Raw genomic sequence first — 19,403 nt, 5'->3', positions numbered from 1 at the left:
CCAATTTTACTCACATATAATAAATGCCCTCTCTATAAAAATAACAATCTATATAATAATAAATGAATGATAAAATAACACATTCATGTTTTAAATTTAGTAATGTAGTTTATACATAGGACAAAAATCTTCTCTCACTATCTCTAAAGGAATAGTTAAATTAATTATTTATAAAAATGTGTATTAATTTTTTTTAAAATATTTCAGATTATTACTCCTTGATGAAAATTAAACCTTGATAGTATGAAAAAAATTATAAATTTAAAAAAATAAAGTGAATTACTATTTTATATTTAAAATCAAAGTAATTATCTAATTAGCTCTTACATTAAAAAGGGAAAAAAAACAAGAGGTGGGAGTACTCTAAATAGAAGAAACACATTAAATAATATTTATACGCATTTATACTCATCATGAATTCTGAATCATAGATTTGTTTTTTGTTTTACTTAGAGAGAATTAACTAAGACGTTTTGGTCCAAAAAAAACAGAGAGAACAAAAAGTTAGAGGTTGGCCTTCATAAGTGTGTTTGGAGACCGCTAGCTTTCAATTAGTCAAATATTTCATGACGTCATAATAATAATAATAATAATAATAATAATAATAATAATATCTTCTAAAATTTTTTAATATGATACAAAAAGTATTAAATTTGGTTTGATATGCAACAAGAGACGCTCAACCTATTTTATAATATTTGGATAAAACTTAAATTAAGTTGCTTATATTTATTAGGTTAAATTTTCAATCACATTTGCTATTTCACTATTATTAATTAGTTGTTAAAATACCTATGTGTGTTTATAAATTTACCTGCTAACATCTGTAATATTTTTTATATCAACTCTTCTAATGTAAATTAGGATACGTAAATTTTTACATGGGCAATTATTATTTTGTTATTATTAACTGTTAAAATATGTATGCGTATTTATAAATTTATTGTGAAACATGAACACTTTTTATTTTATTATTGTTAATTGCTAAAATGAATACTTATGAATGTGATCAAAGTTTTGTTGTCAAATACTTGAATGAGAAATCAGTAGGCCGAATAATATCTGACCTTTCCTCTTCAGTATGTTTATCCGCAAACATACGAAAAATCATGTTATAATTTAAAAAGTAAGAATAATAATTTTTAAAAATATCATTCCAATTATTTGAAGAAAAATTATTTTTAAAGTTCTTAATTTTTATTAATTTATATATTATTTTTCTTTTGGTTTTTTTTAAAACCCCACCTAAGTGTTCACTGTGCTAGGCCATGTGGTTTTATTCTTCTTTTTCTTTATTTTATACATATTTGATTGGATCTAACTTCATGGGCTTTTGGGCCTCATTGTTTCCTCTCTTTCTCGCTCTTATACAGAGGATCTCTTCTCTCTCTCTCTCTCTCTCTCTCCCCATCCACACACACACACACAACATGTTTTATTTTCCAGCACTCCTGAATAATGCTTGCTTACCATAACCTGCAGAAGAAGGACGAATATGAGTAATCAAACCTGAAAAGATGCAAAATTTTCCTGATCACAAAAAGCTCTATCTTACCCATGACCTCCAATCATCCAATCAATGAAATGTGGAAAACTCAGCTGCAAAACAGCTCGAGCCACATAAATTCCTGGATGTGTTACTACTACATTCTGCTAATTAATCCACAACAATGAAACCAAAGGATTAAAACTGAGAAGAATTAGACAAGCAATTATGAAGTTGGAGACAGAACATACTGATAATGGCCCAGATTTGAACTCAATATGAGGTTTGTAATTGGCTAGCACTTTTGATGCCATCCTGCTTGCTGTGTGTACGATTGTAACCCTTGACATCCTCTTTTTCTCGTATCTAACCAGAGATCAAACTGATAAATTTGCATTGTCCAAAGAAAATTTCCTTTCAGGTCAAAGGTTTCTTTATAGCGTGACTGATATGAATCAAATGGGTCAAACCCAGTTTCTGGAATTCAATGAGGTGTTTGGTACGCTGTCATCTTATTTTCATCCTACCATCAGAATGGTTGAAGGCATTTAATTCAGGCATTTGTGGTCAAAATACCAGACAAAGATGTTTTCAGATATGGATGGAATTTTCTTATGGTGGGGAAGTTTATATTTTCAAAGATCTAGCTAATGATCTATCAAGTTATTATTGGCTCACAAATGAATATCTGGCTTCTCCATAATTTATATGCCAACACCACATAAAAAGCTATTGTTCAACATGGGGTCATCAGGAAGTCATCATTGTCAGATCTCAAGACAGAGAATTCAAGTAATCTTTTGGTCCTAAATATAACATCTATTTTATAATGTAAATTACACAATAAAATGAGTTTTACATTCAGAACCCGAGGAGTAATATTTATCTGCTTTTAATTGGGTGCTTTGAATATCATGAATCATGACCTGACATTGTTCCTAGCATGCAGATCTGTAAACTGCAATGTTAATTTTCTAGGCATTCATATTATATGAGAAAACTATGGGGTCTCTCGGCTCACACTGCTAAAACTGAAGCTGTCAATAGCAGTTATGTTCTTTCTTTCAATAACTTGTAATTATTAAACCGAGGTCCCAAATTTCATGCTAGTTTACACTCATTAGGATTCCTAGAGACATACACACCCCCGCACATGCACGCAGTTCATATCCATTTTCCTTCAAGGGAGCCAAAAAAGATACCTTCTGAGGGCTGAGACAACTTCACCAGGCTTTCCACCAACAAAACCATGCTTAGCAACTTTATCAAGCTCGAGTATAAGCTGGTAACAATCCTGGAAATGTGATTGCAAACAACAGAAAATTTACCATGGATGTTTTCCAAACCCAGCTCTCCCAGCTCTGTTGATATATGCAGTTAAAGAGGTCATCTCTATAAGAACAGGGTTACTGCTTGTGCTAAATGAATCATAATTAATTGTTGTAGGCGAATTGGAATGCATTGTCTTAAGTAAGTATTAAGGATTCACATAAAGATCCCAAACAGATGGAGCTAATATTACAGGGAAGAAGTAAATCAAGTTCACTGCTGATGCCATGCAGTGCATCCCTCCAAGGCCAAAGACAGAACAGAATCAGGCGTGCTTCGACACAAATAAATACTGACAAAAATATTGGAGGTGAGATTCATTTAAGGTGCATCTAGCATAAACTGCATGTGTTTGTAGACTTGGCATATTACTCTTTATGATGATTAGTTTCCTATCAAAGATATTCTAGAAAATCAAAGAAACAAACCTCGATTGCCATGCATCCCCCTTGACCAAGATTTGGTTGCATAGGATGGATTGCATCACCTAGTAGTGTGACTCTCCCAATTCCCCAAGTGTTGATGATGTCTCTGTCATAAATATCCCTTTGAAGAATCATATGTTCTGGTGTTTCTGATATGAGTTCGATCACTTCATTACACCACTTCCCAAATAAATCCAGAAGCCTCTTCTTTTTACCTACGCCCAATTAAGCAAATCAATTTCTAAATGAAATTGGTTAAACTTAGTTCAAGTTTACAACACAGCACTGCCAAGAATATGTTACCAATCTTTTGTCCACCAAGAAGTTCAAATTTACCAGCAAATGATTGAGAGTTTGAAATTACCTCCTGGGAAATCAGTACATGAAGGAGGCTCTCCGTGGAAAGCGTACCACTGCATCTTCCCATAGCCAACATCTGATGCAACAAAATACTGGTTAAAGCCCAAGAATACCCGATACCTTCAAATCAAAACAAATTCCAAATTAGCAAAACGACGAATGACATAAATGAATATTTGTTGAAGGTAAAAGCTGCTCTTGCATTTTAAGCTTCAAATCTCGGATACGTTTGTTTATTTCCTTAGTATTATATCCATCTTGACTAAATAATAACCTTGTTTTTGTGGTTAATTTTTTTTCAATGTCTTTCAACCCGATGACAGTTCTTTCTGAATTTTGGAGGAGGATCATACATTTTATACAATGGTTTTGGTAGGGTACCATCTTATAGATAAATTATTAGAGATAACACAAGAAACTGTAAAGCGACTAATTTTAAACATAGGGTTTGCTATCAAATTTTTTTAATGGAACTAAGACACACATGGACAAGTATTTATTGAAAGAAAATCACTGATGTCGTACCAAGAACTGCAACTACGTACCCAGTAGTACCAGGAACTTTTTTTTTTGAGCAACAGTAGTACCAGGAACTTGTAACACAGATTTTTTCTTTGTTTAATTTTAGCAGCTGCTATACGTTCCAACCCTGAAGTTTCTCACTTTTTTGGTGTTAAGAAATTTAACTGTCTTAAAAAATGTTGTCAGAAGTGAATTACGTACCCAATAGTATCTATATACTGCGGCACATAACTTGTTAATCCACTGTAGCATGTGAAACCAGAGTAGTTTGCTTCTTGCTTTCCAAAGAGCTTTGAACGCACCTAAGAAGATGAACAAACAGAGATTAAATTCCAAAACCAGTGTCGAAAGCAAACTTATTTGCAGACAAATTAAAAGTAAGGGAATCAAGGGTACTGTAAATTACTTCTGACCATATTCCATCTGCACCTATTAGAATATCACCTTCAAAATGCTCTCCATTTTCAAGACCCACTCTAACCTGATGATATGAATAAACAATCATCAATGTATTGCAGTGCTTGGCTATCAGAAAATAGTTTTTCTTCTTTGTTGGAAGAATCTCAAACCTTGTCAGGTTCTTGAATAAAGTCCACAACTTTGGATTTGTTTCTAACTATGTTTGGCCCAACTGCGTTCACTAATATATCTTGCAGTGTCATTCTATATATGACTGTGGTAAGAGGAAGCCCCTTCTTTAAAGCAGGAGTGAAAAGATCAAACTTAGTAAACCTGACATGGGAAGAACAGCTTATCAAAGACTAAACCTTTCAGATGCAATTCATCTACCCAATTTCCTTAAAACGTCTTCCAAGATGATCATAGGCCGAATATAGAACATTCAAAAAAATGGTAAGAACCCAGTACTTCAAAACCTAAGAAGTATCGACAATGACACAGACATAATTTATATAGCTATAATGTTCAAGTGATAATTTAAATTATTGAAAGCTCAACTAGATGTTAGTGACAAGAATAACCGACATAAAATAATAAGGAAAGAAAATATTCATGCGATATGATAAGCCCCCACTGATCTCAGTAACATAACTTCCAATCAACTGAAACTTTTCATGTTCAGGTTAATGTCCTAAGGTAAATTAAACAGATTTGAGAGTAGAGAGAAGCATACCATTCCCCAGTTAAACCATCAGCGAGGCCATTAATCCTATTTCCTGTGACACAACCAGCTTCTATTATCTGCTTTGCAACCTTCTCATCTATGGCTTTCAGCACAGCTAAAGCACTACTCAGAAGTTGAATCGGCCCACGATGCATTCCTTCACCTCTCACAGCACTCAAATCTTTCTCAAAAACCTTCACATCATATCCTCTCTGCTTCGCTGCAAGAGCCAAAACAAGGCCTCCGATCCCCCCACCAGCAATTAACATCCTCAGCTTCACCTTCCCACACTTTTCTTCCTCTGAATCCGAAATCTTCCTACTTTGGCAATTAATCAAATAGCTTCTGCCTCTGATCCTTCCTGGCTTCCTCCAGGGCTCTCTGGTTCTGACACAACTCAGCCCGCATGAACAGAAGCTCCGTACAGAGACCATTGGTCAGTAGTAACTGGAATTGGGAAGTCAAGAAGAAGCCAACTAGAAACAGTGCTTGATTGATCTGTCTTTGTAACTGGAGATCAAAAGAAGCTGCGTTCATCCTTAAGAATTAATTGATCAGAGGATTGACTATACAGCATGTGGATGTACCTTGTGGGTTTGTGATGTGAGGGATATAGTACTTTGCTGGGAAAAAAGCCAACAACAGAAAGAAAATCTGAAAGTCCATGTGACTTTGATGACACTGAGAATGGAAGAAACTGCACTGTAACATGTGGGAAATGAACCTAACTAGTTATTAAATCAAAGTCATATGGAGAATGTGAGGTTTGATCATGTGAAAATGCTCTAAGAAGACACACGGAAATGTTTCTCCATACTTGTTTTGTGAGACAACTGAATTTGCATTCCACCTTCAACGGTAGGGAAGCACCACTTCACAAACAAGGACAAATTGCTTTCACTACGCACAAATAATATATACAAAGACAAAGTGGAGTCCATGTCAAGAGTTATGTCCTTGTGCTTTCCACAGATTGCATTGTTTACATGCATGCATCTGTACATTTGGCAAAAAAAAAAAGATCTTTTTTTTGGAATAGAAAGCCATGAAAAAAAATTTGCGCGAATAACATACACCATGCCAGTAGTATTATGATTTAGTGGTATAAAAATTCTTTGCTGGTAAAAAAAAAAAAAAGTGGTATAAAAATTCTTTGCTAGATGAGAGGTCGTAGGTTTGATTTATTTGTAACTTAAAATTATTAGTGTCTCCCTCTTTAAATTTTTTAAAAAAAACAAAGTCGAAAAATCTATGCACCCTAAGAATGAGATATTTTGAAAAGCTGTATGAAAACGGGGTTCAAAAAATGTTAGAGGAGAATAAAATGAATGGATCAATTAAAAACACAAGAAATAGAATAATAAAGAATGTGTTGTTATATTACTTTAAAGTTTAAAGACAAAGCGTTTGGATTAGTGGTAAAAAACAAAAATTTATTTCAATTTGACTTTTATAAAAAAAAGATTGGATAAAAGTTAGATTAGGAATATGATTTGTATTTGGATTAACTTTTATAAAAGTTAGTTTATAAAATAAAAAGTTATTTGGATTAGAATTGAATAAGTAAGTTTAGTTTGTAGAATGACCAAAATGGGTGTAACTTTTATTAAATAATGAAAAATGATTAAAAGCATGAATTTACAAAATATAATAATTTAAAATAGGAAAAAGTTATATTTAATGAATAAAATATATTTAAATTAGAAATCATATTAATGTGAAAAATTTTGAACCAAATAATATTACTAATTAATTGGATAATATACTTGCATAATTTATGTAAATAAAAAAATAATATTAAAAATTAAAAATATTATAAAAACGGTTAAAAATGATTTTACTAAGAGAATATTAAAAATAAATAATTAAAACATGATTGGGAGGCACAAAAAATATACAGAGAGAAGCATAAGAATAACATATGGGCAAATTGTCTTTTAATTCCAAAAAACTACTTTTACATAATTTATAAGTAAGTTTCAGATGCTTTTGTAATCGTGCTTAAAAAAAAAGCTTTTAACCCATAAATCAGATGGATCAAAAGCTATGACAAACAGCTCCTAAATTTACAAACTGACTTGTCATACCTATAAGCTACTTTTCTCCCCTCAAAACGCTTTTCCAAACAAGCTGAAAAGAGATAATCATATTGATATGAAATAACTTGTAAATGATTTCTTGATAAAGTCTTATTTTATGATTGGAACATGATATATCAAGTTTTTAGTCAAATAAAATATAATTAATTATTCTTTTCCGATGTATAAAAAGAATATAATTAGTTGTAATTGCACCACTAGATTGTCCATTTATTCCTAAACCCTCCAATTTGAAAGGACCAAAAGATTTTGGGTTCTAGATAGTTGAGAGGGAATTGAAGATTGAAACTTTCTTTTTGTCAAGTTATTAAACAAGAAACTCTTAAACAAAGATTCAATCCATATACTACCTCCGTCTTAATTATAAGAGCTACTTGACTAATTTGAGGAGATTAAAAAAATAAGTTAAGTTAATTAGTTGTAATAAATAGGTGTTGTATTTCCTAAAATATCTTACTTATCAAGTGTATTGGCTAGAATTACCATCGCTAGAAAGACTACCTTGGGAAAAAATACATAAATATAAGAGACAGAGTGGATTGAGTTTATATTTAGGACTAAAATAAAAGTCAAACAAGGTTTTATACTAAGGACAGGACATAGTATAATCATTGCATAGTAATTCAGTTGGATGAATAAATAAAACAAAATTGTCTGAACCAAGCATGATTAAGCCATGTGGTTTTATTAGAAGACTTACATTTTAATGAGAGCCAATCCAGCCACAATATCTTGGTCAAAAAAAAAATCCAGCCACAATATAATTTTTGATGTATTTTCTCTACACCTTCTCACAAGTAAGGCGTTGTGATAATTTAAAAAAAATTAAAAAAACTTAAAAAGAGATTACTAATTAAACTTTCAAAATCCTAATCGTTATTGGTTGTTGTTGTGGAGTCAGACCAATAGTGTAAAGCATAGACATAATGGTTCTTTTGAAAATGCTTGTTTGGGAGTCAAATAATTTGACTTAAAATTGATATGTGCGTGTGGGTCAAAAAGATAAGCCCCACGTACAGAGTACAGACACAGCTGGAATAATTGATGCATCAACCTCTTAAGGTGGGACCTATCTGCCAAGAGGACTGTTGTGTACACCACTTTTTTTTTTTTTAAAACATGAGAGTTTATTGAAAATTGTATTTAATCTTAAATATAATATTTCAGTTTATTTTGTCTTTTAAATTTATAATTTATCACTCAACGTATCCATATTAATTGCACATATTAAAAGGATTTTTATCTTAGATTAGTTATAATTAAAAAGATACTTTAAGAAATTTAACTCATATTTATTACAAATAATTAGCTTAGCACATATCCCTACAAAAATCCACTCAATTCAATAAAACTAAAGGTTAAGATTTATTTGTACTTTCTAAAATTTGATCTCATTTTATTCGTGAAAATTTGATTTTATTATGGTCCACCTAAGGATGTTTGGTCTCTGCAACAATGTTTTTTTTTTTTACCAGCAGCAGCAATTTGGCTTTCATTCAGATTCAAGCTTACATAAATCAACATATGAATATTTATATGTTTTATAAATTAACATTTAAACATTTATACTCTTTATATTTGGTCTTGATAGAATTAAAAAGATCATTTCATTTTTTTTGTTTTTTAGAATATATAAATTTCTTTTTATAATTCCTTTGTAACATTTTATAATTATCATATATATATTTCATTAAATTCCTGTAATTCTTCGAACTAAACGGGCACTCAATCTCTTTGCAGGATTAAGGACCATCTGCTTAATTTATTTATGGGCACATTTGTTAACCTTCTTTATATGTGTTCATACAACCTTAAACGAGAAAAAAAAAAATTTCTTATCATTTTCTTCTTCATACAATTTTTAAGCAAAACCATGATGTGGAATTTCTTTTATATTTAATATACTGATTGAAATGATCACCAACAACTTACATGTAAATTGACAAAACTTATGGTCCAAAAGGATAAAAATACTTATTTCTTAAATGATCGTTTTCTGGATAATGAAATTTCGTCCTCTCAGCAGAATCGTAATTGTGCAGACCACCTCTTGTATGGAAACCTCTCTCCTATCCTTTTCGTGTGGCCTCTCCTGTTGCTCCCTTTAACCAGATCATGAAAGGGTTTGGTTATGTGTTAACAATCCCCTCATCCTCAATGTGAAAATTAATTAGAGTTAATTTTAATCCTAAATATAAAATTTTAATCTACTTTATCCTTCATATTTATCATTATTTTCCTACAAATAACTTATCCAACTTATAAACAAATGTATGATTTAATATTTTAAAAAATCATATCATGTTAATCAGAATTAACTAATTTAATTTATTCAAATTAATTAACTTTTACATAAGAACCACAAAGTATATTACAAGAAATTTAAACTAAGCTGCACTATGTACAACTCATAAATAGTACTACCACCAAACTTAATATAAAATTTAATTTGTAGTTCAATTTAAACTAAAAAGTAAATTTTATATTAAAAACCAGAGGTAATATTACTTATTACAATCTATAATGCATGGGAAAAAATTACCATCGATATTGTGATCTGTTAATTCTCCCAGGCATCCACATCCGCAATACCACAATAGAAATGACAACATACTAAAAATTTTATTAATAATAACTTCTACACGATAATTTAAAAAAAAAAAACATCGGATAATTTGTTGTTTCCTTTCGTAAAAGGGGCAAGAAAAAAAATCATGCCAAACATGAGAATCTCGTACAGGCAAAAATGAATAACATGATAAACAACTGTCTAGAAGTATATACCTGCTCTCTATCACAGTAATCCAAATATCAGAGTCATAAAAGTGATCAACAATGTATTGAGAGAGAGAGAGAGAGAGTGTGAAGAAGGAATGATTTTCATACTCTTCCAACATACGACTGCATAGTTGTAAAGAATTCAATTTGATGACCAAGAATCAACCATTCAGTAAAGAATTCAATTTGATGACCAAGAATCAACCATTCAGTAACCTAAACAAACTATTTAATCATTTGGGCCGCTATGATGACTTCAACCTTCAACGTAGTGCCAGGCCCAGTTCAAACACTGGCATCTCACAACCCCCAAAAACAAACAAAGGCAATAAACGACAGAAAGAGAGGATGGGAGAGGAAAGTTAACAGATTAAAGTTGACAGGGACATAAAAGCACCAAATTATACATAACATCACTAATGGGATAATATTATACAAGCATCAGATCAGCTGGTCCTAAGTCAAATTTTAACCTGAAAAAACTATAACCAAACTATAATAACTTCGATCCTAAACAACGACTAATCCACAAGATGCCAAACACCTACGAGTTATCATATGTTAGAACGATATATCTTCATGGCATAATACAACAACGACAAAGTTCATTCTTTTTTCCATTTTGAGTCTGTCCCCATTATACCTCTTCCCTTTTATCAATCTCGATCCATTGTTTGAGCATGTCGGAAACGTCGGCCACCTTCGTCTGTTCGAACAATAAGATCGCAGAAGTCTTAAAAAATAACAACAAATAACACACCATAAAAGCCAAAGAGGTAAATTTTGTAAGTTTTGATGACAACTTTTTATCCGACGAAAATCTAGCATGGTAGTCTCCATATCCCTAATATATCCACTAGTTCATACTAATCCTCGGTGGACTCTAAATTATGTAAATTGTTTTATGAACTCTTCCTGTGCATGAGAATGAACTTCACACTGTATGGTCAAGAAATATTATTCGGGACAAACACAAAATCAAATTTTATTTGATTAGGCAGATATTTTCATTTTCTTTGGAAAACTAGGCGTAATGACCAAGTAACGTCTACATTATTCTAAGGTTTTACCACTTTCACCATCGGAGAGATCTGTGAGTCTTGCAATTGCATCGATGAGGGATTGTTCATGATCCTGCGTTTATTTACATGCTGATCAGTCAAAAAAAATTAAACACCCATGAGGAAATAAGAGATGAGATATGGATATCCAGTCCTTTACCTTCAATGCTTTCTTGGCTTTCTCAATTTCAGCAGGGTCAGGATGATTTGCAGTGAATACCCTCTCCACCTATCCAAGTTGACCAGAAACTTAAATACATGTCGGCATGATAAGCCAATCTCACTCAAAGAATCTTCCAATCTAAGTATTTGTTTTCAGTTACCTCCTTGATTAGTGTGTCTGTATGACGTATTTGTATATCATCCGGAGCCCTTTTTCCTATGCCATTCTGTGACGGCAAAAAGTCTTTCTTGGATTGTCCCTTTGCAGTTCCTCTACCTCTTCCTGCTCCTGGAACACTGTCACGGCCAGGCCGATTGATACCATGAGCAGGCCCACTGTAAACCCCACGATGATTGATTCCAGGATCCTCACCCACCCACTGTATATCTTCAGGAGAGATCTGCAGTTAAAAATACTGCATCTGCATCAACAATTAACATAGTAGTAAAGAGAATCTAAAACTCTGCCAGATGTCACTTAACAATCAAGACACGAGAGAAGAGCAACGCCTCAAACTCAGACGTATGGTGCATAAGCAAACAAACCCTGTACTCTAGGGGTGGGGGTAAAAAATTTCACCCAACTTGGGAAATGTGAAAAGGAAGAGAAACAAGTATGGGTTAATTTTTGAAGTATTTGTTCTCATACAGCAGTAGTTACTGTATCAAGTATGACGAACAGCAGGTTATTTACTGATTACTGGACGAAAACACTAACTATATTGGAGTAGCTAAATGGTGAATTTTGGACATTAGAAGAGAATACAAAAGTAAGTGGGCAAAGACGGAAAGTGAGAATTAATTTAAAGATGGAAGCTTGGAAAACTTGCCAGAACATACTTAGATGCATGTCGATGACATTAAACACCACTGGTGTATAAATTCCAATTAACGAGAAGTTTGTTGATAGACTTTATAAAAGGAAAAAGTTTTCAAGACATCATTTGAACTTTTAGAATGTTAATACATACTAGTACCCAAGGCTACAATCCCCAGAAGTCTAGTCAACAAATGAAATTAAAAATTGGCTCTATTTTAATACTTCAAAATATAACCAAGAAAACCTTTAATATGCATTGATGATGCACAGTGTCCTAACTATTTCAGAAAAAAAGGACTGTATTAGCATGATCAAGTACCATGTTTCTTTAATTATGAAATATTCACCCATGTCATACGTTAATCTGTTAGAATTTCAAATTAAAAATAAAATAAAAATATAGTATCTATTAAACCTATACGTGGATTTCCTTGGTCCCCAATTATTCTACAAGAAAATACTACTCCTCTGGTCCTATTTATAAGACACTAAAAGAAATTTTTTTTATGGATGTACAATTTTACCCTCCATTTATTATTATTATTATGTTGACTTTGTTTACATGAGATATAATATATATTAAATAGAGTTAAAGTTGGAAAGTTGTTGAATTTTAAATAAGAGTTAATGAAGTTTAAGGTTTTTCTTGGTCTGTGTGAAACATACTGGAAGTGACTTATAAATAGGACCAGAGGAGTATATCAGTATCATTGAGTGCCGTGTCTCTCTAATTAACAAATTTCCTTACTTGTCATAAGTTAATTTGTTATAAATGCCAATTAGAAATAACATGGACATTTAGCTTGTATACACAAGTAAAATGCTTCCAGGATTCATGATATCACAAACAAAACTCCTAATAGGTTAAAGACTAGACTGTCAAGACTCTTTTGTTTGCTATGCTGAAGTCAAAAGATAGTCTACTAGTTCTCTTCCTGCCATGTTCAAAAGACCAGTTCCAAACATATTTGCAGACATAACTTTGTAATGACAGATTGGTGTCATAATGTGCAAGCACAAGAAAGCAAGATGTTCAATAGCATAGATAGGACAAAGCCCAGACATACCTCCGACAGATTAACCCATTCCCACGTTTCATTTGCAGTCCCCATGTCATAGACCAAAGCATGTCGACCCTGAAAATTTTAAAGCAAAACCAAAAATGTCAGCAATCACATATATTTTGAGAAACAAATTCCTGGTAAATATTAAATAGCAGAGTGCGAAGCACAGATATAAAAAGGTGTCATATTCAAGATCTATGACAGAGAGATAAAAATCTTTTAAAGAAAAAAACTAGGACACACATCTGCAGGCGGATATTAATGAGATAATGTATATAATATATTGAGGACTATGGCTAATATAACATACTTTATATTATAAATGTCATAGATGCATATTGATTATTTTTATTAAAAAAAAAGTTTTAAATGAAAATGTTTGACATATTTTACAGCATTTTTCTTTTATGCTTTTATTTTTATTTCTTAATCATGTGTTTCAGTTCATTTTGTTGTGTTTCAATTCAACGTTTTCAAACCACATCTTGTCAAGTTTTTAGAATTTCAAATTGACATAAAAGTGTTTCATCTTTCAACACCATTAAGAGCATTTTGTCATGTAGGCATGCAAGATGCATATAGAACTAGAATATGGGTCCAACTCCAATCTAGATTTGTCTGCAAAAATGCATGTGCATGTTTCGTAAGGGCTGTAAATACCTCAGCTGCATTATGGTCGGTTATAACAGCTTCATAGAAGTTATTGTCATCAGGCCACCTTGTTCGCACTCTTCTACCAATTAATGAATCAAATGTTGTTCCCTCAGCAGGCTCTCCCATAATGGCACCGGAGGAGACTCTATTAGCTACTTGGTTCCTTCCACCTGGCCCTGAGGAAGGATACTGCTTCATTGAAGATGCACCCGGCAATATTTGACCCTGAATAAAAGAATAAAAATAATAATGTTGCTAAGATAATATAAAACGCAGAATATTCCACCATATTTGTGCTAATAACTTTTGTTAAGACTAAAAATTAAAAAAAGACTTTATTCACATGCTGTCAAGGGACTAATCAAAATATCTTAGCTGAGCACACTAAATTCCAATAAAGATTTTTACAATTAACTCACTGGTTTGTTCTTTTTGCCCTTGGATCCAGGAACTGTTCCTCGTTTTGCTGAAGATGACGGCTGGTGGGGCATAGCCACTGGTTGGGGGTGAAATGGAGGAGAAGGCCCACCGAAAGATTGTGATGGTACAGACGGCGTTATCTTCTGCTTCTTTCGAGATGCAGATACTGTAGGACTTGGAATTGAATCACGAATTGCTTGACCACTGCTCAATCCACCAGGTTGATGGCCTCCTGCTTGTCTCCACTCCCTGATGCGAAAGTGTCAATTAACAAAATAGAAGAGCATGCTTTGGAAAAGTTAAAGAAAATGAAAATTATGCACATGGCAAGAACCCTTGTTTCCTAATTTATTCAACCTTATTCTTCGTATGACATCATCTGCATTGACCCGACCAAGAAGTTCTCTGTGTTCCTCATTTGATAATCTCAGTTCTTTTCTGAGTTCAGTAATCAAACTTTCCTTCTCCTGAAGAAGATACATGACATGTAGTATCATTGGAACCTGATCAAATAAATTTTTTATGAAGAGAAATTTTTCAAAATAACCAAATGTACCCAGGTAATGGCATCAGCTTGAGCTTTAAAGGCTCGCAGAACTGCACTGTATGCCTCTTGTTCGAGCTGGTGAATTTGAGTCTCCATATCAGTTTCACCATACATCCTGGGATATGGAATTGAACCTACAGCAGATCTTCCATTTCCAGCAAGACGTCCCCCTCTAGGGATTCTATTTTGATGGGTAGGAGGAAGATCATCATCAGTTCCTGCAAGCATCCCAATCATACAAACGGATACAAATTAGAGTGGATCATCAGAAGAGAATAGACAACAGTCAATATTATGCATAAGAAAAAACATTAAGTTCCAACTTGAGCGCACTAAATGTATCAGATATATGCCATAGCAATGATAAATCAGATATTTCCAACCATCAAAGTGTCGCCACAATGCAAACCTTTCTACCAACTGAAAAATGTACTTTGGACATTCTACCTTTCTGAAACTGCAAAACAAGTCACACTGACTAATTAAATTATAGAGAATATCTGGGAGGATATTAGTTCAAAAAGTGAAGGGGGAAAATGTATTTGAGGACCTTCAGTGAATCCTCCTCTCCTTTTATTTTTCTCCTGACTTGTTTCTTTAGTTCTTTTTCCTACTCCTCATTTATAAAGCACGGGCACAACAATCTTCAAGCTGTAGGCTGTACCCCTACAGCATACATGTTGGGTACCCTCAATATACACCAGGTAGCAACATGATTATTAAGAATTCAATGTCGGTTTGGATGCATGTGGTGCATAGCACAAGTACACCAACACCCCACATCCAAACAATAAAATAAATTTTACATCTGGATCCGGAATATCTGAAATTATAGTTCACTAACTCAACAATTTCTTCTTTCCTACATACAGAGTTGCAAGCACAACTTTAATACCACATTATTTTGGTTTATTTTTAACAAGTCATAAACTTTGGGGTCATATTAAGAAACTTGGATTACAATAGTGGTTTATATTTATTATAGAATGTTTTATGTCTATTTCTATTATGTAACAATAGTTAGTCATTACTTAATTACATAGCATACATTGGCATACAAGAAGGCTGTATGTATTGAAAATTATGAACACGACACCCATACTTGTACTGACGCAAGTTCATATTTGCTACTGACATCTGATCCATATTCCTTTGCAATTCCTAAGAGGGGTTTAAACCAGACCACCTGCTTAAACTCCTCCAAGGGTTTCCATAATCATTCTACAGTTTGTAAAAGTAATGAACTACTCAATGAAATAGTCAGGGGCATGTAAGACTTTCACACTTTCACAAGAAATTTCCAGAATTAAGTTTCCCTCAGAAACAAAAGATTATCCAAAAATGTCAATGAGATAATGGTTGATTTCCTTGAGAAGATCTTGACTCAAAAGATTGGTCAAGGCAAAAAAAACATGCAAGACCTTGATTGTACATTGACTTGAACAGAGTCTGTGTTGATGACTGTCACCCTGACAGAGACCCAGAGAATAACAGAACCCCAGAAATCTAAAAGCCAAAAATAATTCTCAACTGTGGGAAAAAGTCCAAATGTATGAGATTGCAAGTTGCTAGAAAACCTCACCTGGTGCAACTTTAATATCATTTATCACTTTATTTGTAATAAACTTTGAGACCATTTAAAGAAACTTGGATTACCATTTTGTTTTGTTATATATTATAGAATATGCATGATCTACTTTAATAATTGTGGGAGCTCCTTTTCTTTTATAGTACAGTAGTATATTTTGCCATAGATATGCAACACACACGTACCACCCCATGCAGCTAAGTCTTCATATTTTTAATCCCTCTTTAAGGAGAGCTGATTGAACCTAACAACGCAGTTGAACACCTCCAATGGTTCCGTTATCATTTTAAAGTATGGAAGAAAAACAAATTACCGAGTCAAATTGACAATGGGATGCAAAAATCACTTTTTATAAGAAGAATTTTCATTTCTCTTACAACCAAACGGTTGAATAACAATGTCAACGAAAAACGACCATATCTCCATGGGGTAATTTAAATCAGAAGACTGGTCAAGACACGACAAATTTAGAACCTCTGCTGTACAATAAGATGCACATTCCATGCTAATAACTTTTAACCTCGATAGAGATCACTGAAAGCAACAAAAGACCTAGATTCCTCAACAACACTTCAAATCTAAAATTGGGTTGTAATTGAAGTTCCTTCTCTTCCTTTCAGTAGCCCTGAGAATATCAATAAAGTTCGAAAGCACCAGCCAATGTGCAGCCAAAGAAAACTCCAGCAAACATTTTAAACAAAACTTAACCCTAATATACAAACATAAATAACTCAATGTTAATAATTAGCGCAAAAAAAGCAAGCAACTTTTAAGTAAACTCACCGCTACTATCGTACGGTTCGTAGTCCATAGCCAGCTTGCACCAGAATTGAACTACCCAAGTACAGAAAACTGTGAAAACCCTCGAAATTCACAGGGAAATTTGAGCCAAAACTTAACCAAAGTCCAAATCAGCTCAGAGCTATGCAGAAATCAAGGGTTTCGATGCGAGTAGGGCTTGCTATGAAATTGAACAGGAATGAAGTAAGCTCTGAAGTGTAGAACCGAACAGTGATAAAACGTCGTTGACGGAGCAATCGCGGCGGGAAGAATCCAAGAACGATGGAACGAAGCTGGGGTCGGAGTCGGGCACCTACTCTAGGTGCAGGTTCGGTTCTCTCTCTCCCTCTGTCCCTCTTCTCTCTCTCTCTTTCTTTTTTTTCCAAATAAAAAAGAAATAATTATTTATTTATAATACATTTGATTATTAAACATTTAATGATTGAGATCGAGAAATACATGAATAAATGGCCTGGACATTTAAAGGTTGAGATCTTCTAATAAAATATTCCTATTGTGAACAAAATTTAATTAGTTATAGGAAAAATTGCAAATGAAGACCCTTAAATGTATGAAATTACAAAATAAGTTTCGAAATTAACATAAAATCAGGTTTACATTGTTGAAATGACATTTGAATTTGATATTATTAAATGCTTCAGTTTGAATTGCTATTATTTACATATTTCATTACCAAACGACAAAAATAGTAAGTCAAATAATAAAAGTAGTAAGCCAAATAATAAATTTAGTAGCAAAATTACAAGCTTATGACTGTGTTTCTAATAAAATTAAGTTTAATGAAAAGTTACCATTATTTTCACATTTCACTGCCAAATGATAAGAATGATAAGCGAAATAACAACATAAAATTAAGTTTCATAAAAAGTTGACATTATTTTCACATTTTATTGTCAAATGACAAGAGTAATAAGTCAAATGACAAATTTGATAAGCGAAATTACAAATCTATGACTGGGTTTTTTATTAACTTTAGAATATTAAATAAATCTATATTATTATCATTTAGAATTGATAAATACAAAATATTGATATTGTTCTATTCATAAACAAAAGACTAACATTTCCGAATCATCATGTCATGTTTCTATCATCATAGTAAAAAGTATACAATTAGAGTAGGGAAAACAGGTCGAACCAGTTTAAGCCCAAAAATTATGAGAGTCGGATTTGAAAATTTTTTCCTCAAATAAAAACGGGCTCTAAAGGGCTAGCCTTGTAGGGTCAAGGCTTAAACGACCGACCCGTTTATGTCCTTTTATAATTTTTTTTTTGTTTTTTAAAATTTTTTTGTATAGTTCTAATATTATTAATTTCTTACATTGTTAATAATATTTCAAATATTTAGTTATTATTATCATCTTAAAATTAAATTTTACATAATAGTTTGATTTATTTAGTTTTAGATAATAATTTGTCTAATTAAATTTTTAAAAAATGGATTAATTAGGATTTTAATAATGATTTGATTTATATTATATGCATTGATATTTTTAAACTATATATATATTTGATAAGAGAGTATTTTTATATTTATATAACTTGTGATTTTATAATTTGAATTAGAAATTTATGAGTTTCAATAACATTGTTTCTCAAACTAAAGTAAAATAATAGCTAGATTGTAAAATTTAAAAGTAAAATTCCTATAAAGAAGAAAAACTTGATATTTTTGTTATGAAAAAAAGCATACGTATGAAGAAGAGTAATTGATTATAGTGATGATGAAACTTCAAAAGATTAATGATATTATTTGTTTATTGCATATTTGCACTACAGATTTGGATGTTATTTTGTTAATGAATGTTTTAAATGTTCTTGGATGTTAATGGATATTTATATATGATGATATTTTGTATTTGTAACTTAATTTTATTCATATTTATGTTTTTTATTAATAATTGTATTGGTTTATTTTCATTTTTTATAAAAAAAAGAGAAATATTAAAAAAATTTCCTTAAATAGGCCAAAAGCCCGCGGGCCGGCCCTGAACCTGTTAGCTTAAGGGTTGAGCCTAGTAAATTGGGGTATTTTTTAAATTTTGACCCTGTCCTTTTAAGCCTGTCAACCCTACAGGACCAGCCTTGATTCCTTCTTCTATATACAATTACAACACTAATAAGCAAAATTACAATAATAATAAGCCAAATAACAAAAAAATAG

The 19,403-nt window shown here is 32.3% G+C and overlaps 2 protein-coding genes across 7 annotated transcripts; both read right to left on the bottom strand.

Moving 5' to 3' along the window:
* Nucleotides 1–1,271: 1,271 nt before the first annotated feature.
* Nucleotides 1,272–6,037, bottom strand: LOC114731371 (zeaxanthin epoxidase, chloroplastic-like). Of its 5 annotated transcripts, none has more exons than XM_028918516.1 (10): nucleotides 5,255–6,037; nucleotides 4,692–4,854; nucleotides 4,529–4,603; nucleotides 4,324–4,424; nucleotides 3,605–3,720; nucleotides 3,244–3,455; nucleotides 2,689–2,780; nucleotides 1,738–1,852; nucleotides 1,556–1,653; nucleotides 1,272–1,476 (listed from the first exon to the last, which is right to left on the bottom strand). In XM_028918516.1, the coding sequence occupies exons 1-10, from the start codon at nucleotides 5,677–5,679 to the stop codon at nucleotides 1,467–1,469; spliced, it is 1,407 nt and encodes a 468-aa protein (XP_028774349.1). In that variant the 5' UTR covers nucleotides 5,680–6,037; the 3' UTR covers nucleotides 1,272–1,466. The 5 variants fall into 5 exon arrangements, with proteins under 5 accessions (XP_028774349.1, XP_028774350.1, XP_028774351.1 ...); XM_028918517.1 differs by having other exon boundaries at nucleotides 1,556–1,650; XM_028918518.1 differs by having other exon boundaries at nucleotides 4,342–4,424.
* A 4,436-nt stretch (nucleotides 6,038–10,473) lies between these two features.
* Nucleotides 10,474–17,579, bottom strand: LOC114731372 (protein EMSY-LIKE 3). 2 transcript variants are annotated; one of them, XR_003738912.1, is made up of 11 exons: nucleotides 17,222–17,579; nucleotides 14,860–15,068; nucleotides 14,661–14,770; nucleotides 14,303–14,552; nucleotides 13,890–14,108; nucleotides 13,233–13,301; nucleotides 11,507–11,746; nucleotides 11,344–11,412; nucleotides 11,193–11,256; nucleotides 10,722–10,828; nucleotides 10,474–10,672 (listed from the first exon to the last, which is right to left on the bottom strand). XR_003738912.1 is itself a non-coding variant. In XM_028918521.1 (10 exons), the coding sequence occupies exons 1-10, from the start codon at nucleotides 17,247–17,249 to the stop codon at nucleotides 10,779–10,781; spliced, it is 1,308 nt and encodes a 435-aa protein (XP_028774354.1). In that variant the 5' UTR covers nucleotides 17,250–17,579; the 3' UTR covers nucleotides 10,474–10,778. The 2 variants fall into 2 exon arrangements, 1 of the variants encoding a protein (XP_028774354.1); XM_028918521.1 differs by having other exon boundaries at nucleotides 10,474–10,828.
* Nucleotides 17,580–19,403: the final 1,824 nt, after the last annotated feature.

Source organism: Neltuma alba, unplaced genomic scaffold (genome assembly GCF_004799145.2).
Source record: "Neltuma alba isolate B1F8T4 unplaced genomic scaffold, ASM479914v2 tig00012824_pilon, whole genome shotgun sequence".
Taxonomy (NCBI): domain Eukaryota; kingdom Viridiplantae; phylum Streptophyta; class Magnoliopsida; order Fabales; family Fabaceae; genus Neltuma; species Neltuma alba.
The sequence above is the reverse complement of the archived record's forward strand: the minus strand, read 5'-3'. Positions and strand labels throughout refer to the sequence as shown.